The sequence below is a fragment of the Microcaecilia unicolor genome, chromosome 9 (genome assembly GCF_901765095.1).
Source record: "Microcaecilia unicolor chromosome 9, aMicUni1.1, whole genome shotgun sequence".
Taxonomy (NCBI): Eukaryota; Metazoa; Chordata; class Amphibia; order Gymnophiona; family Siphonopidae; genus Microcaecilia; species Microcaecilia unicolor.
In genome coordinates, this window is record NC_044039.1 from 33,968,686 (window position 1) to 33,986,739 (window position 18,054).

Here is an 18,054-nt window from a genome sequence, read left to right on the forward strand (position 1 = left end):
GGTAAATACTCCTATAAATCTCATCTCATGTTTTCTACTCCCTCCAGGGTTTCCACTCTGTTTGTAATCTTTGTGTCATCCGCAAAATGGCAAACTTTTCCTCCTAACCCTTCGGCAATGCCACTCACACATATATTAAATATAATTGACCTCAGCACTGTTCCCTGAGGGAAAGGGACTGGGACTTGATGTACTGCCTTTCTATGGTTACAATCAAAACAGTTTACATATATAAATGCATGTACTTATTTGTACCTGAGGCAATGGAGGGTTAAGTGACTTGCCCAGAGTTACAAGGAGTTATAAGGAGCTGCAGTGGGAATCAAATCCAGTTTGATGCAGAAATCCAAAGGAGACATACTAGATTGGAGGTGAGAAACCGATAAGCACAACTCAAGAGAGGGACTTTGAGATGATAGTGTCTGAGGATCTCAAGGTGGCGGCCATAGCCAGAAGTTGCTAGGCTGCATAGAATGGGGTATAATTAGCACAAGAAAAGAGGTGATGCCACTGTAGATGTTGTTGGTGATGCCCCACTTAGAGTATTGTGTTCAGTTTTGGAGGCTGTAATGCGCTAAGGATGTAAAAAGACTTGAAGTGGTTCAAAGAAAAACAACAAAAATGATACGGGGTTTGGACCAGAAGACTATGAGAAGGTTTCAACGTATCATCAACGACGACACCTCCTAACGTGGAACCCTGAATTATAGCTACGTCATGCAAGGTTCCACATTAGGAGTCACGGACCAAGAAAGGGATCTAGGTGTCATCGTTGATGATACATTGAAACCTTCTGCTCAGTGTGCTGCTGCGGCTAAGAAAGCAAATAGAATGTTAGATATTATTAGGAAAGGAATGGAAAACAAAAATGAGGATGTTATAATGCCTTTGTATCGCTCCATGGTGCGATCGCACCTCGGATATTGTGTTCAATTCTGGTCGCCACATCTCAAAAAAGACATAGTGGAATTAGAAAAGGTGAAGTGAAGGGTGACGAAAATGATAAAGGGGATGTGAGGACTTCCCTATGAGGAAAAGTTAAAGAGGCTAGGGCTCTTCAGCTTGGAGAAAAGGTGGCTGAGGGGAGATATGATAGAGGTTTATAAAATAATGAACGGGTAGATGTGAAGCATCTGTTCACGCTTTCCAAAAATACTAGGACTAGGGGGCATGCGATGAAGCTACAATGTAGTAAATTTAAAACAAATCAGAGAAATTATTTCTTCACTCAACATGTAATTAAACTCTGGAATTCGTTGCCAGAGAATGTGGTAAAGGTGGTTAGCTTAGCGGAGTTTTAAAAAGGTCTGGGGAAAATCCACTATTTCTGGGATAAGCAGTATAAAATGTTTTGTACATTTTTGGGATCTTGCCGGGTATTTGTAACCTGGATTGGCCACTGTTGGAAACAGGATGCTGGGCTCGATGGACCTTTGGTCTTTCCCAGTATGGCAATACTTATGTACTTATGACTTGAGGAACTGAATATGTATACCCTAGAGGAAAGGAGGGATAGTGGTGATATGATATGGACATTTAAATATTTGAGAGGTATTAACATGCTAGCAAACCTTTTTCGGAGATGGGAAGGTGGTAGAAGTAGAGGACATGAATTGAGGTTGCAGGGGATGTGGTCGACTTAGGAGTAATATCAAGAAGTACTTTTTCACGGAGAGGATGTGGATGCCTGGAATGCCCTCCTGCGGAAGGTAGTGGAGATGAAAACAGTAACAAAAGTAAAATATATGTGGGATAAACACAAAGGATTCCTATATGGAAAGAAAATGGAAGCAAAATAAAACAATGGTGCTTAGGCGATAACTCCTATAATTGGGGGAAAAGGCCAGTGCAGTGCAGACTTCTATGGTCTGTGTCCTGAATTTGGCAAGGACAGATCGAAAGAATATAGATTGTCTCTTTCCTCCTCATGTTGGTCTTGCTCTGCACCAAGTGGTTGTTATTTGAATGCACATTTGTTCGTGAATTTTGGTCTCAGATATGGAAAAAGTTAAACATCATCTTCTCCATCTGCCCTCCTCATTACCTCTCGTATGACTTAATAATTCTCAGATCATCCACTCCTAATCTCCTGATTAAAGATCAATGTCACAGACTCTTCGATATCACGGCGGCTCTGGCCACCCATATTATCATTCTCCATTGGAAAAACAGTTCACAACTCAACATTCATGAATGGTGGAGCCACCTTTGTGTCATCAAAAAGTATGAAGAAGCTGCTGCCTTTAAATCCCATCAACTCTCTCACTTCAAAAAAACATGGGCACCACTTGAAGAATTCAGAATGCACTTAACTTAATTCAGGGGCCCTTTTACTAAGCCACGTAAGCATCTATGTGTGCAAAATGTGTGCCGAAATGGAGTGACCGCCCAGCTACCACGTGAGTCTTGCTGTAATTTAATTTTTGGTGCAGTTCTGATACGCGCATCCAAAAAAATAATTTTTATTTTCAGATGCGAGTATCGGACGCTCGCCAAGTGGCATTTGGCGTGCGTAGGTCATTGCCGCCTGGATACCGCGTCAGACTTTACCGCTAGGTCAATGGCTGGCGGTAAGGTCTCAGACCCAAAATGGATGCGCGCCAGTTTTGATTTTTGCCACACGCCCATTTTTGGCAAGAATAAAAAAAGCATTTTTTGCAGGCGCGCTGAAAAATGAATCCGCACGCACCCAAAACATGCACCTACACTAGAGCAGGCCATTTTTTTCAGCACAGTAAAAGGGCCCCTTAATGACTTACCTTTTCTTATAAATGCAACTGCTTTGTAACTTATTTCTTATGAAATGTAATACGCTTGGTATTACTCTAACACATGCTATGAGTTTATTTTATTGGGCAGACTGGATGGACCATACAGATCTTTATTTGCTGTTATGTTGCTAGTAAGTCCTTTTACTAAGGATCACTAATGGATTTGAAGCGTGCTAACGAATTAGGGTGCATTAATTGCCATGCAGCCCATACGTATACAAGGTACTCTAAAAACCCACCATTTACATTGCAAAAGACCAGCTTGCTTTAATTTTACTAATTAACTTTTCATAATTTGGGGATTGTTTCTAATGTAACTCATTTAGGGGATCCTTTTGATCAGGTCATAGTAGGGCTACCACAGCAATGGCAAATCAGCCCTACCGCCAGGCTCGCTTAGGAAGCCGGCGGTAGTTCTGGCTTCTGCTGCGTGGCATTTCTGGAACTATGAACACTGGTAATCAGTTGCCAGGTTAGCACGGAAGCCCTCACTGCCTCTTAAATAGGAGGCGATAAGGGCTCCAGGAGTAAATAGCCACACACCAACGTGCTGATTTTTTTTTAATATCCTGTTTATTGACATCAAACTTCAAATAGAACTATACAAATCATAAGTTTGCATCACTTATTACAATACAAGTTCCAGTTCTACCAATTAACACTGATATTTACTTTTGATTTTTCCTCTTTGTTATCCCCCCCTCTCCCCCCTCCCTCCCCCCCCCTCCCTACTACCTCCTTCCAACCATTTACTTCCCTTTTGGGGGAAAAAAAAGCCTTTTACCTGCTGCAGTAAAAGGGGGCCTCAGCGCCTGGCAAACCTGCGTGCCGATGCCACTGCGGACCCCCTTTTCACCTCAGCTTGGTAAAAGGACCCCTTAATGTAGAAGAAAAACGATCAGAGTCCCTGCAAATGCATGCAGATCAGCTTTTTTTTCTTTCTTTCTTTGCAACCAACCTTTAATCCGTCTTTAATCCAAAAAGCCAGAGGTAAAGAGAGAGCAGGGCACACAGTAGAGATTTGTTACGATATGTCCTTACTTACTGGTGGTTGTTCCTATGCCAAACCATGTGGTGCCAACTAATTTGTTACTGAGAAGGAATTCGTAGATCCATATACTTTGTATCTCTTCTTTCCTCTGTCTTCGTTTTGCAACTATAGCGAACAGTAGCAGTACAAGAAGCTACCCGCATGCCTGTACAGATGAAGAATGGCTCTCAGTAAAGATTCCTGCATTACCTTGAACGATGGGCATAAAATGCCAATTATTGCTTTAGGCACATATTCTCCAGATGATGTAAGTACATGCTCTATTGTATGAGAATTATTTAATTCTTTTGTAAAGCAATGATAAAAAGAACAATGTTTTTGGTTTGTCAATGTATAAGACAAGTAGATACAGTATTATTTCTCATTTTGGCTCTGAGATATAGCTAATCGACTCTGTTTTGTGCTACGGTGGTAGACCTATGGTGTAAGTTGTCTTAACAAGGGAAAGATGAATCGCATACGTATAGAAATGGTTATGTTAAAAAATAGATCTGCTTCCTTTTACCAGATATTGCAGAGCCAGGTGTTAACAAAAAGAGTAATACAGGCAAACTCTATTGCTGTGAAAAGAATGCTGTTTGACATGTTCAAACATATTACGATGTACAAAGAAATGCAACATGAGACTGATGTTTTTCAACTCACTGTATTCCAAAAGCAGACTCTTAATATTTATTTGCAGAATAGCAAACTCTGCCAGTTTCTACTGAAACGGTTGAGCCAAAAATCACTGGAAGAGATCATGTCTTTGCTGACTTAATGCAGAGTTTATTAATAAAGATGACCTTTTAACCATCTTTGGTATCTTGGAAATATCTCTGTGTAGGTTGATCATGGCACTGATGTTTTGCCAGAGTGGTGACAATCCTCTGTGAAGGTTTTGCTTTGAACGTCTCTATTTTACCACCTATGAAGAAGTTGTTAACAATTAGGCTGAATTGTACCAAGACAAGTGTATTTGTTATTGGGATTGTCCTGGACAGTCAAAAAGATTTATTTATTTATTACATTTCATATATGGGGGCTATTTTCAGTAGCTCATGTAGATGCAAACTCTGTAGGTACTTTTGTACTAGGGATGTGCACAGGGAATAGTTTGATTATTTTTTCTCTAATTTTCAGACATTTTAGGTTCATTTCACACATAGTAATATAGGGGCCCTTTTACTAAGCTGCATAAATGTCTACATGCGCCCAACGCATGCCAAAATGGAGTATGACATTTGAGGCTGGCAGAGGCTGTCAACATTTTTTTTAAGTTTATTTTTTAGGGTGGGAGGGGGTTGGTGACCACAGGGGAGTAAGGGGAGGTCATCCCCGATTCCCTTCGGTGGTCATCTGGTTAGTTCAGGTACCTTTTTGAGGCTTGGTCGCAAGAAAAAATGGGCCAAGTAAAGTCGCCCAAGTGCTTGTCAGGGACACCCTTCTTTTTTCCATTATCGGCCGAGGATGCCCATCTCTTAATCACTCCTCAGTCCCGCCTTCATTACGGTGCCAACACGCCCCCGTGAACTTTGGTCGTCCCCACGACAGGAAGCAGTTGAGGATGCCCAAAATCAGCTTTCGATTATGCCGATTTGGGTGACCCTGAGAGAAGGACGCCCATCTCCCAATTTGTGTCGGAAGATGGGCGCCCTTCTCTTTCGAAAATAAGCCTGATAGACTTTTATTCGTGCAAATAACAATCTCTTTGCATCGCCGACACAGGCTGTGTTTCGCCCAAAAAGGGTTGTCTCAGGGGCTATATTGTGGATTCCACTGGCAAACAAGTATATAGAACATCGGCAAACTGTTGACAGTGTCCACATTGAGGAAAAAAACAGCAAAAACACTATTGCAGACGTGAAATCCTTTTGACTGGTAGAGTGGCGTATACAAACTCCTCTCACGAGTTAACATCAAAGGAAAAAAAAATACAGGTTCCACATCTGTTGTGACCTTTTGGTTCTGTTTGGTGTAAAGATGAAAATCGATTTTGCAGAATTTTTCTGATGTTTTTCCCTCTTGTGTATGCTATTCTTAAATGGTAACCTTGTATAATCCTCTAGAGTCGTTTGATAATGCGAGTGGCTTGTGCTATACCACGTGTGTATTTCAATACATAGGTTTGTAAATTGGATTCTCCTGTTTTTTTTTACATCATTGTATGTAAAAAGGATTCTCTGTGGTTATATTTAGCTCGAATGCATGCTGATTTCACAATTGTTTCTGGATAATCCCACTTTATTGACTTATGTTTTAAAGTTTTGGCTTGATGTTGAACTTTTTGGGTTTGGCCAGGATCATTTGTGTTCCTCTCATGTATTTTTTAATTCTTTCATAATTTTTGTAACCTTAATTCACGTCCTCTTTGTATCTTAATATCTTGTCATCAAATCTCTTCTCATATGTCTTTTGGTGCAAATCCCATACCATTTTTTCCCTTTTATCTGAACCGCATCGTCTTTTTATGTTCTTAGCGAGCTATGTCCTCTAAAACTGAATAAAATACTCCAAATGGGGCCTAATGATTTGTATAGGGGGAATTAGCATCTCCTTTCTTCTGCTGCTTATACTTCTCTCTGTGCAGCCTAGTATCCTTCTGGCTATGACTTCCACTTAGTCACATTGTGAGACACTATCACCCCAAGGTCTCTCTTCTGTACTGTGCTTATGAGTCTTTTGCCCCCTATCACGTTTATCTCCTTACGATTCTATCCTTTCCTTCAGCAGCATCTCCATTAGTTTTCCAGCCACTGAAGTGAGGCTTACTGGCCTGTAGTGGTCCCACTTTTTCCCTCTCCCTGTTTTTATGAAGAAGGTCACATCCAATCATCACCAATCCTGCAGCACCTCTCCTATTTCCAAGGATCTATTAAATAAATTCTTAAGAGGTCTTGCCAGGATTTCTCTGAGTTCCCTCAATATTCTGGGATATATCCGATCCAGCCCTGCAGCATTAACTATTTTCAGTTGTTCAAGTTCTTCCATCAATGGTGCAGTACTTATTCCAATCTTATATGTATTAAGCTAGTTTAGAGGTGCAGCAACAAACAAATTGTGGTGGAGTGTCCTCCCCTTCCCTTCTCCCCAACATCCTTCATCCATAAAATCAGCTGATCCAACAGTCAACTCCCCTGATCACATTCCCAACCCTTCAATCAGATCACGAATCCCCTAATACAACTGCCAAAACCTTTGATCCAACAACCTAAGTCCCTTCAATAAATCCTGCCACCAGTAAAACCTCACCACCCAGTGTCCCCCACTCCTAACCCCCCCAGGACCTGCAAGGGAGTCAGCAGTGGTGATTTAATGGTCCATGGCAGCAGTGATCCCTCTTTGCTGCTGCCAAATGGGCACCATTATCCAAAATGGTGCCAGTGACCACAAGTGTTAGTCTCGTGGGCCTAGCAATAGGGTGCATCTTTCCATATAAGGATGCAGGATGGAGTACCATGAGACTGCCACTAGGGGTTGCAGTAGACATTTTGTGGCTGGACCTGCAAAGGGCAGGAGCAAGTGGGCATCACTCCTGCTCTTATGATCCCATGACCACTAAGAGACCTTGAGATAGGGTTAACAGTAAAATAACATGTCTTGATGGTACCCCATGTTGGATGAATTCCCCCCTAAGACAAGCAGGATTAGAACCTGATAAGGATAGGACAAGATTTCTGAATCCCCGATCATACACACTTTTAGATGGTAAAAGTTCTATAAGGAATCTATTCCTGTGAATGTATAAATAAAATATTCCTATACGTAGATCTTAAGGTATTTATATGCCCAACTTTGTTTATGCATAACTTATATGCATAACTGTTGTTATGCTGAACTGGTTCATATGTTAATTCACTAGTATATAGTTCTATCTCAGAAGACTGTTTCTTCTAAATTAATGACAGTTTCCAAAGACATCTACAGATGTCAAAGAAAAAGCAGTCAGCGCTGGAAAGGTATACATTTGCTTTTCTAATCTTTTTATCCTTTTATATGATCTGACAATTGATATATGATCATGGCAGTATGATCACGGCAGTCTTGAGCATTATGTTCAGTCTAGTAAATTTGAAAAAAAATATGAATGCAATCTCTAAATATAATACACTTAAAAGGAATATGGTGTTTCGTTGGATGCTGGGGTGCACACGCATGCACTCGTGCACAGGCATTTTGTGCTGTGAACATGTTCCCTTTGAAGCACCTTTACTGTATTTGGATACACTGTGGCACTACAAGGAGTGAAAGGTGCAGTGTCGTAAGGAGTCAGATGGCCTGTAGGGAGGAACAGAAATGGGTAGGGAGAAAATTGGATGGATCAGAGGAGGGAACAGGTGAGGGCAATGGGTGCCGAGTGTTAAAAAGAGCATGATGACTGACCATAATCCTCCTCTGAATTTCACCAGTTGTCAACTAGTATCCTATCTCTTTTTCCTACCTTTTTGGTACACAGTTATCTGTAAGATAAGACTAGAATTTGGTATTCCATTAAATTTATGTCTTTGGAGATGCCAATGTTTCCCCTAAGCTGCACAGAAAACTGCTGTTTGCATCCTAATCATCAGGAAGTCTAAATAACGACCCAACACGGCCGTGTTTCGGCATGAAAGCCTGCATCGGGTCATTATTTAGCCATTAATAAAGACTTCCTGATTTCCTGTTCAGCTCGTCCTCGCTTTTTGTTTCCATTGCTTTTGCTGTACGCGAGGATTCCCCTCCTTGTTTTGTGTCAGGTCTGTAAGACCTGTTTGCCCAACACTATCCAAATCAATAAAAACCCGTCTTCAGACAAATCAGATTCTAATAACCAGATATCACTGAAACCTGTGCCACTCAATCAAAAGTCCATCCTTAAAACAGCAAGCTTAATTGGTCTCTTTTCAATGTGATGTTCTCATAGAATTCAAAAGAACAGTTGAAGGAAGCTATAAAGGTGGCTATCAAAGTTGGCTATCGACATATAGATGGGGCGTATGTTTATGGTAATGAAGAAAGTATTGGACCAGCTATTCAAGAGAAGATTGCAGATGGGACAGTAAAGAGGGAGGACCTATTCTACACTGGGAAGGTAAGATTTGACTCTGAAATCTTTACTTTTTTAAAAAGCCATGTGTTTGAAAGATTTTTTTTTATTTTCAAATTTTTAATTATACAATATTCAATCAATCTTGAATATTACACGATACATGCAATAATTCCATCTTTAATTACAAAATCATAGTTCTAAGAAACAAATAATCCAACTATCGACCACAAATGAATGTAATTGACCCAAGAGAGAAAATATATAAAATTATAAGCTAATATAACAAAGCTCAATCAATTATATTTATCCAAAGATTGCGTCATATTCAGATTGACCTATTCCAGGCTGCTATACAGTGTTACATTCGGGTCTAAATTCTCACAATCACACCCTCTTTGCTTTTCATGTGTTTGAAAGATTTTTTAATCTTTTTTAGCCCGTCAATGAGTTTTATAGGTGCATGTTATGGAATAAAATAACAAGAGAAAATCATGGTGAAGACTTCAGTGCTCATTTCCAAAGCCCATAGATTTCTCAAAATGCCCCCAAAAAACATCTATCTGCCAAAAACGTCAAAACAGCAATTATAGAAAGGCAGAAAATAATGTTCAATGCTGCAATTCATCTAAATAGCAATTGGGCGTGTTGGGGGTGGGTAGGAGGTGTGTTTTGGGTAGCACTAGGGAGGGCTCAAAAACAGGATTTTCAACAGCTATAATTGAACAGGAAGAAATGTCCACGTCTTACATTTAGGATGTCCTAAGTTAGACCTGTTTCAATCACGTCCAGAGTAAAAAAAAAAAGATGCTCAGATTGACCAGCGGGCCACTGCAGGGATTATTAAGGCATGGCCCCTCCGTAATTCACCTCTCCCCTAAAAGTGAAACAAGAAAGGAATACCAGGCTCTATGACACCCTCAGGTATTACAGGCATTCTGACCAAAGCAGGATATGAGTGTGAGATGTAGCCTGGTGATTTGTGCAGTAGACTTTAAACCTAGGGATCCTGGTTCAAGTCCTACTTTAACTCAATTTGTTTTTAAATTGTGAGCCCCCCCCCCCCCCGAAACAGAAATATGCCTGCACCTAAATATATAAGCCACCTGTAAGCCTGAAGGCTATTGATGTGGTGTACATTCTGGTACAGTAGCTCAGTAGGTATTTTTCTGTTGCTGGAGGGCTCCTAATTACACAATGAAAGAGTTAAAGTGGAATTTGAACCAGGATCTCTTGGTTTAACATCCACTGCACTAACCACTAGGCTACCCCTCTGCTCTGCTTAGATGTCTGTATGGCTATTTTTCTCAAAATGATGCCAGACAAACCTCCCTATTCCTGTTTTTTTGCCATTCATAAATGGCCATTTCATTTTGAAAAATGGCTATTCATTTTGGACATTTTTAGCACAAAATGTCCATCTCAAAGCCATGTTTGAACAGAAAATATGGATGTTTTTTCTGAAATTGTCTGTGAGATAGACCTTTTTTTTTTTACATTATGAGCAGGATGTCTCAATTCTGACTTAGACGACTTTTTCAAAAATGCCTGTCTTTGATTCAGAATCAAATGGTTAATACAAGAATTGTATAACAAATCCCTGTCATACTTCCAAGGAAGGCAGGAGCATGAGTCCCATTAAAGGACCCATGAATGCATTAAATTTCAAATTTGAACTCCTGAGACTCCAAACGTTCAACGGAGTGTTTATTGGAAGAAAGCAGCAAGATATCGAATATCACCAGTATCATTTTAGACGTAGCATTTATATCAACATACATCCAACTAAAGACTCCTGAGGAAGGCCTTTGTGAGCTGAAACATGACTTGTGTCGAGTCTCTGGATGTTTCAATAAAGGTGTTATTTTGGACATTGTCTGCTGCCCGTTCCTTTGTCACCCTTGTTGTGATTGTTTCTTCTGTGTGTCTATAAGAGTTACTGTTCTTCTGTTTTCTTGCCGTGCATTAAATTGGACCCACAATGACAGAGTGAACAGAATCACTGCAAACAGGCACTCCATACACCATACTGGTGTTCCTAGCAGCTCGAATTTACCTAAATGGACCCAACCAAATTTGGTCGCATGGAGAGGTGCTCGGTGTAATTCTATATACCGCACGGAAATTTAAGCCTGTTCTATAAAACGTAGGCATACTATAAATAATAAACCTAGGTGTATTTTTTTACTGTGCAGGTTTGCCCTAAGTGCAAATTCTATAAAGACAGTGGGAGAGGCAAGGACTGGTCAGGTCCACAAATTTTGACACAGTGTTAAGAATATTAGGGATGTACACCCAACTTTCATGGCAGCATTTACACCTGGTTTCAACAGGCATAAGATCCTCATGCCCAAAGCTGGGAGTATCCTTTATAGAATAGTGCTGAGTGACGATTTTCTTTTCTTTTTTTCGTTCTTTGTTTTGTATGAAAAAGCTTTTATTGGTATTAAGCTAAGGAATACTGCACACAGGCAGATTGCCAACAAGAAGGACAGTTGTACAAAAAATCCCAAGGTATTACAGTACAACAGCCCTCAACCCTCCCAACAACAGCCACCAAGAAAATGACCTTCCAGGTCAAGTACTTCAGATGGCAGGTATTCAGTGGCTCAAAAGGAGCTTTCATCAGCTGAGTGAGAATGACGTTGAGATCCCATGACACTGGTGGAGGTTTGAAAAGGAGCTTTGACAAAAGCAAACCTCTCATGAATCGAACAACTAAAGGCTGTCCAGAGATAGGCTTACCCTCTACCCGGCGATGAAAAGCACTAATCAGGTTTGGATGGGGTGAGTGGGTTGGGAGGAGTAGCCTAGTGGTTAGTGCAATGGTCTTTGTGGAGAACTGAGTTCAATTCCCACTGCAGCTCCTTGTGACTCTGGGCAAGTCACTTAACCACTTAACCACTTAACCCTCCATTGCCCCTGGTACAAAATAAGTACCTGAATATATGTAAACCACTTTGAATGTAGTTGTAAAGACCTCAAAAAGGTAGTATATCAAGACCATTTCCCTTTCCCCTTTTGTGTATTATCCCTGATCATTGTCCTATTTGTACAGCAAGATATGGGACAACACCAGAAAAGGTACCATCCAAACGTGCACAGAAGAAACCTCCCATCATGGAAGCCCCCTCCAGAGTCAGTAAGACCGCTAAATCGCCTGGAAATGACGCAAAGCATTTTTGATGGCAGTCAATATAGACATCAACTAGAGAAAGTTCAACTCAGCCAATAGGTGCTCCTTAGACAGGAGTTTCAACTGCTTCCAAGTCAACGCCAGATAAATCCGTGCTGCTGTGACAACTGATGCCACCAAGCAGTAGGAATCATCATCCAAACAACTGGGCTGGCCATTTAGCAAAAAGGTATGAATACGCAATGGAATGGAAACATGCAGTAGTTCCTCAAGAAACTGGGCTACAATAACCCCAAATTTCTGTGCTTTAGCACAATCCCACCAAATATGAGCAAACATCTCTTTAATATCACAACCTCGCCATCACTGTCCAGATCCACATTGAAAGATGTATTGAAGGTGGGCAGGGGTATAGTACCATTGAAGCAACATTTTATATCCATGTTCCACATAATTAGAAGCGATAGAAATCTTTAACAAATGCACATATAAAACGTTCCACTGCTATGGCTCCAAAATATGGCCCAAGATAACCTCCCACCGCTTCTCATAAACCCGAAAAGGAGGATTATTATAGAGAAGGGCTTTGTACAGATGAGAGATGAGGCCCTCCCCTACTCCTAATCGAAAAATTTTTAACAAGGTCTGATCACCCCTCTTCCAATCAGGAATCACTTTTTTATGCATGAAATCCCTCAGCTGACGCGAAAAGAAAACTTGATTCCTTTTACAAAAGTGTGTAGTTCTCAACATGTTTGTACCTTTTTCAGACTTTGGGGCATGTTTATAACCATTTGTATTATACTCGAAAGAAAACATGATAACATGATTCCTTTTACAAATAAATGTGTAGTTCTCAATATGTTTGTATCTGTTTCAGACTTTGGGGCATGTTGAACAGAGACAAAGCATCAAAAGTGTAGATCACGGCTGCGCAGGTTACGGTCGTTGAATAAAAACATAATAAAAGGCAGTAGTAACCGATGTATCATTGTTTTGTTTAAAAAAAATCAAAACTGGGGGGAGGGGGGAGGGTGGCCCATGTCCCTGTATAGAGAGGAAATTATGAAAATGACAGAAAGGGTTATGGAGGTAGACATAAAAGAAATACCAGGGGGTGGGGCGGCAAACCATAACAATTGTATAGACCCTTCCAATACATTAAACTAGATTCCACGTGTATGGCCATGTTTAGGCTCATGTACATACACTTGGTACACAGAGTTCATCATCCCACCAAAATGTTTCAGGGATCCGTATGTTAAATCTAGGAAAGTAATTCAACTATTTAAACCCACAAGATAGCTGACTGCTTCTTTATCTTTCAATTTTTTCTTTTTGCATCAAGGAGTGCCTTCATTCATTCATTTATTGAATGGTTTATGTGCAGTTACAGTAACTACCACCAGGGGTCTACATTGTCTGTACAGACTGTTGCCTAGAACTTCAGCTTCATGGCTATATAACATGCCAGTGCTCCTCCATCGTGGTCTGTAGAAATCTGTTCATTCTTTACATTCTGAACACCCTACTTAAAGAACCATCATTCTGAAGTCGCTGAATAGTATTTTACTTAATTCAAAATTCCTGTTAGAATGATATTTTGCTTGTGAGAAGACGGATTAGTGGAATTGTCTGGTGACTGTTTACAAAGGTTCAGAGCTCATGTAGCTGGCCTAAAAAGTCGGTCATAAGGTAAGAAGAATATTGGTTGTATAAAGGGCAGTGTAGAAAAAACTTCTGCTCATGATTGTCCTTTTTCTAATAGTTTGGGTGACACTCATAATCATTAGCCCAAATGTCTTCTATATATCTTCCCTCATGAACTTTGCATTCACTTGTCAATTGATTCCTTGTTCTCTTTTGTAAGACCTCCATTACAAAAAACAATATAGGGGGGGAAATACTTTTGTTCACAAAAGAGTGGGACCTGGGGATGATTATATCTGATGATCTTAACATGACAAAATAGGAGGGGGGGAGGTATTGACAAAAAAACAGAAGGATGCTTGGGTGTACAGGGAGAGGAATGGATAGTGGGGAAAAGGAGGTGGTAATACCTCTTTATAAGTCTCCGAGACGTTTGGTGCTTATGTAACCATAGCTCTGCTGTTGGCCGACGATTATCATCGGCAAACCAAAAGATATTCAACTATTAGTATCCGTTGGCTTATGTACATTGAGGACAAAGAGCACATACAAATCAGACATGCTCTAAGGGTTGGCAAAAATCAGACATGCTCTAAGGGGTGGTGAAACGCAGGTGGGTGACTACTTTCACTAGGGTTATACCATCGTTAACAGTGAATGCACTGCCTTTGAATTTAATGGATGCTTTTACCAAGGCTATACGACCTGCTATGATTCTAAAAAAAACAGAACTTGCTGACAGGTAGCACCTTTGGGTTTCTCAATTACAAAACACAGTGCAAGGCAGATTACCAAAAAGAGAAAAGGTTTAAGATCATCAGTATTTGGGAACATGAGTTGGACAATTTGGTTAAAACAGATAGAGAATGTGTGGCCTTTCTGAGTAGAGTAGAGCAACGTTACTCAAACCTTTGGTTCCACGAGATGCCCTTTTTGGAGGCAGAATGAACATCATGTGTCTGCACTATCAGGATAAACAGAGTGAGACAATAAACTATTATAATTTTACCAGCCTGTACCCTTTTGTCAATAAGCCTGTTTACAAGATATAGGGTTATGACGCAGAAGACGTGGAAGGTTCTTTTTACCCTGAAGAACTATTAAAAATCAATCTTGACACTGACCGGGTCTACCATATTGAAAAAGGTTTAGAAATAAAAGGGGGGGGGGGGGTCGGAGCAAAAAATGTCTAGTGAAATGGAGAGGCTGGCCTGAGAAATGTAATAAATTATCCAATAGCCTCTCTCTTCAGCGAGCTGGATGTTACGAATGGAGACAGAGCAACAACTACTACCATTATAGATCCTCATAGAACTGCTTCTCAATTACAGTGAAGGATTCCCTCAAAATGCAGCCAGTTCCCCTATGATTTCTTGTACATATTAATCTTAAAGCAGCTTAGCTTCTTGATTACATGTGCCTTTAAAAGTAAAGAGAAGGAGGAGGAAGGGTTGATCCTTTTGTTTTAAAACCTAAAATGGCTGTCATTCACCAATCAGTCTGTTGTTCTTAAAAATAGAAGGATCTGAGTCTATCAAGCTTAAAAAATAAGCACAAGATATCATTTTGAAAGAAAAATAATAAGAAAAAAGAAAACAAATGCCTATTTTTTTCTTTCCTATGAGAAAAAAAAGTCAAAGCTGCGCACTTTCTTCCACGGCTATTGGGGGTTTTGTGACCCCATCCAAGATGGCAACTAGCAGTAGAAACAGAAAGTGATGTAGTGCGGTCTATGATGGCTGCCATCTTGTAAAAAGGGGCTTAGCTATGACATCATTTCCTATGGTGCCACTAAAAGAGGCAGGGTTTGGGGTGGGGTTATGCAAAAAATGGGATTTGGGGCAGAGTTATGCAAATTAGGTGGGGTAAAAGATGGGTTTATGCAAAAGAGGTGGAGCTGTAACATCACATCCAATGACACCATCAAAGGGGTGTTGGTTAGGTGGGGAGTAGGCGGGGTTTATAAGGGAGTGGGAGGGCTTGGGCATGTCCACAGTTCTGATTGACTGCTGGGATCCAAAGTGGGCATGGCCACCTGTCAAACTATGCAAATTTGTTTTGACGAAATGGAGTGAGATACACTATTAACATTTCTAAAATATAAGATTTATTTCTGTCAATTTTTTATATTTTCAGCTATTGAGATTTTGTTTGACTACATTATATTTTTGCTGAAATTCCCTTTGTGTATATTCATATTGCTAATGTTGCCATTAGTACGCGGCCATTGAAAGATTTTACAGCATGAGCGCTTACTGGCACCCATTTTGTAGCCTTATGCAGTATTTCTGTACTAACCATTTAGTGCATGATAATGTTGGTGTGCTAATGATTAGTGCAGTAATACCCACTCTCTGCCCCCTCTGAAACACCCCCTCAAAAAATTAAAAATATTTTTTTAGCATGCTATTAGCGCACGCTAATTTGTCAGTTACTGCAGGATGCCTGAGCATGTCCTGCGGCACACCATTTTAAGCTGCATTAATGCCTAATGTAGCTTCGTTAAAGAGCCCCTTTAATTTTATTGGAAGTTATGCTTAGTTGATCTCTTGGACTTAGCAACATCACCTTGGCTATAAGCATCTCCAGCTCACCGTTTCTTTTAGCTAACCCTACTCTGTTTTTCTGTTGATATTTCCCATATTGTTGTAAACGAATGCCCATCCCTAGTAAACAAGATGTGAGACCTAAGCCATCGATCTTCCTAAATATAGTTTGTAATAAGTTACAATTAACTCATCTCACTGGAGTGTATGCCTGTGTGATGTAATGCATCCCCCCCTTTTTGTAACAAGTATGTTATGGGATTACCTGGAAACATAGAACATGACAGCAGATAAAAGTCAAATGGCCCATCGGTCTGCCCATCCTCTGCAACCCCCAACCTCTCCTCTTCCTAAGAGATCCCACATGCCTGTCCCATGCTTTCTTAAATTCTGACATAGTCCTTGTTTCCACGACCTCCACCGGGAGGCCATTCCACTCATCCACCTCCCTTTCGGTGAAAGAGTATTTTCTTAGATTCCTCCTATTTCCTCTTAACTTCCTTGTATGCCCTTCACTCCAGAGTTTTTCATCATTTGAAATTTGGATTGAAATTTGAATTCTTCCAGAGTTGAATACAATCTGAAATGTCTTTCATTCTTTGGGTTTTGTGTTTTGTTTCTTTGTTTTTTTTTCAGCTATGGAATACTTTTCACAAACCTGAGTTTGTTCAATCAATTCTGAAAAGAACTCTGAAAGCTCTTCAGCTGAACTACATCAATTTGTACCTCATTCACTGGCCTGTTTCCTTAAAGGTACACATTAGAAAATATGATAATTTCTCTAATATGCAAATTAGATAAGTCAAATTGGGTAGCATATTGTATGCAGGAGTGGAAAAATGTTTAGAAAAATGTAGGCACTAATCAAAAATTTTAAGGGTCGGGAAAACTGTTTATTTTTATATGTTTCATAGGAGTGTTTTGGGTTTTTTTTTTCTCTATTCTCTGAGGGTCTCTTTTACAAAGGCACATAGGCACCTACGGGGCACCTATGTGCTTACCATGTGCGTCAAATTAGAACTACCACCCGGTTACCTCATGCCCCGGGCGGTAATTCTAATTTTTACAAGCGTCCGATACGCGCAGCAGAAAATATTTTTTATTTTCTACTGTGTGGTGCTAACTGGGCGGTAACCAGCAGGGTACGCATGCTGATGATTACCGTCCGATTAACACGTGAGACCTTACAGCTAAGTCAATGGGTGGCGGTAAGGTCTCAGGCCCAAAATGGACGTTTGCCAATTTTTATTCTGCCGCACATCCATTTTCAGCCAAAAAAGGCCTTTTTGCAGGCACGCAGAAAAATGGACCTGCGCACATCCAATATATGCGCCTACACTAGCGCAGGCCATTTTTCAGTGCGCTTTAGTAAATGGGTCCCTATATATTTTTTCTATTGTTTTTTCTTATGCCAAGTAACAATCTAGTATATAGCATGGCAATGGAACTGTGAATAAACAATGGGAAAATAAGTTTATTATATTATAAGGTCATGTTGTCATCAAGCACCTACCATGTTAAGAAGAGTGAAAGGCCTCAGATACAAGTTGAAACAGCAGGATATTGTAAAAAAAACCCTAAAAATCAGTCACAGGTCTGAGAAAAACTCTTTTATCATAATCCTACGTGTCAGAAAACCCTTACAACAGTGGTTCCCAAACCTGGTCCTAGAGGCACCCCAGCCAGTCAGGTTTCAGTATATCTACAATGAATATTCATGAGATAGATTTGCATGCAGTGGAGGCAGTGCATGCAAATCTCTCTCATAAATATTCATTGTAGGTATCCTGAAAACCTGACTGGGTGGGGTGCTTCCAGGACCAGGTTTGGGAACCACTGCCGAACATCATGGTGATACATGTGGAGGACAATCTATATTTAGGTACCTAGAGGCA

The 18,054-nt window shown here is 40.3% G+C and overlaps 1 protein-coding gene across 2 annotated transcripts in view; it reads left to right on the forward strand.

The window, feature by feature from the left end:
* Positions 1–336: 336 nt before the first annotated feature.
* The window catches only part of LOC115477556 (aldo-keto reductase family 1 member C1 homolog), a 71,810-nt gene continuing 54,092 nt past the window's right edge, over positions 337–18,054 (forward strand). Inside the window, exons 1-4 of one of the 2 annotated variants that reach the window (XM_030214504.1) lie at positions 337–371; positions 3,934–4,069; positions 8,705–8,872; positions 16,796–16,912. In XM_030214504.1, coding sequence (XP_030070364.1) covers positions 3,983–4,069; positions 8,705–8,872; positions 16,796–16,912 — 372 coding nt within the window. In that variant the 5' untranslated portion in view covers positions 337–371; positions 3,934–3,982. Of the gene's footprint in view, positions 372–3,788; positions 4,070–8,704; positions 8,873–16,795; positions 16,913–18,054 lie in introns of those variants that run through there. The other variant, XM_030214505.1, reaches the window with a different exon arrangement.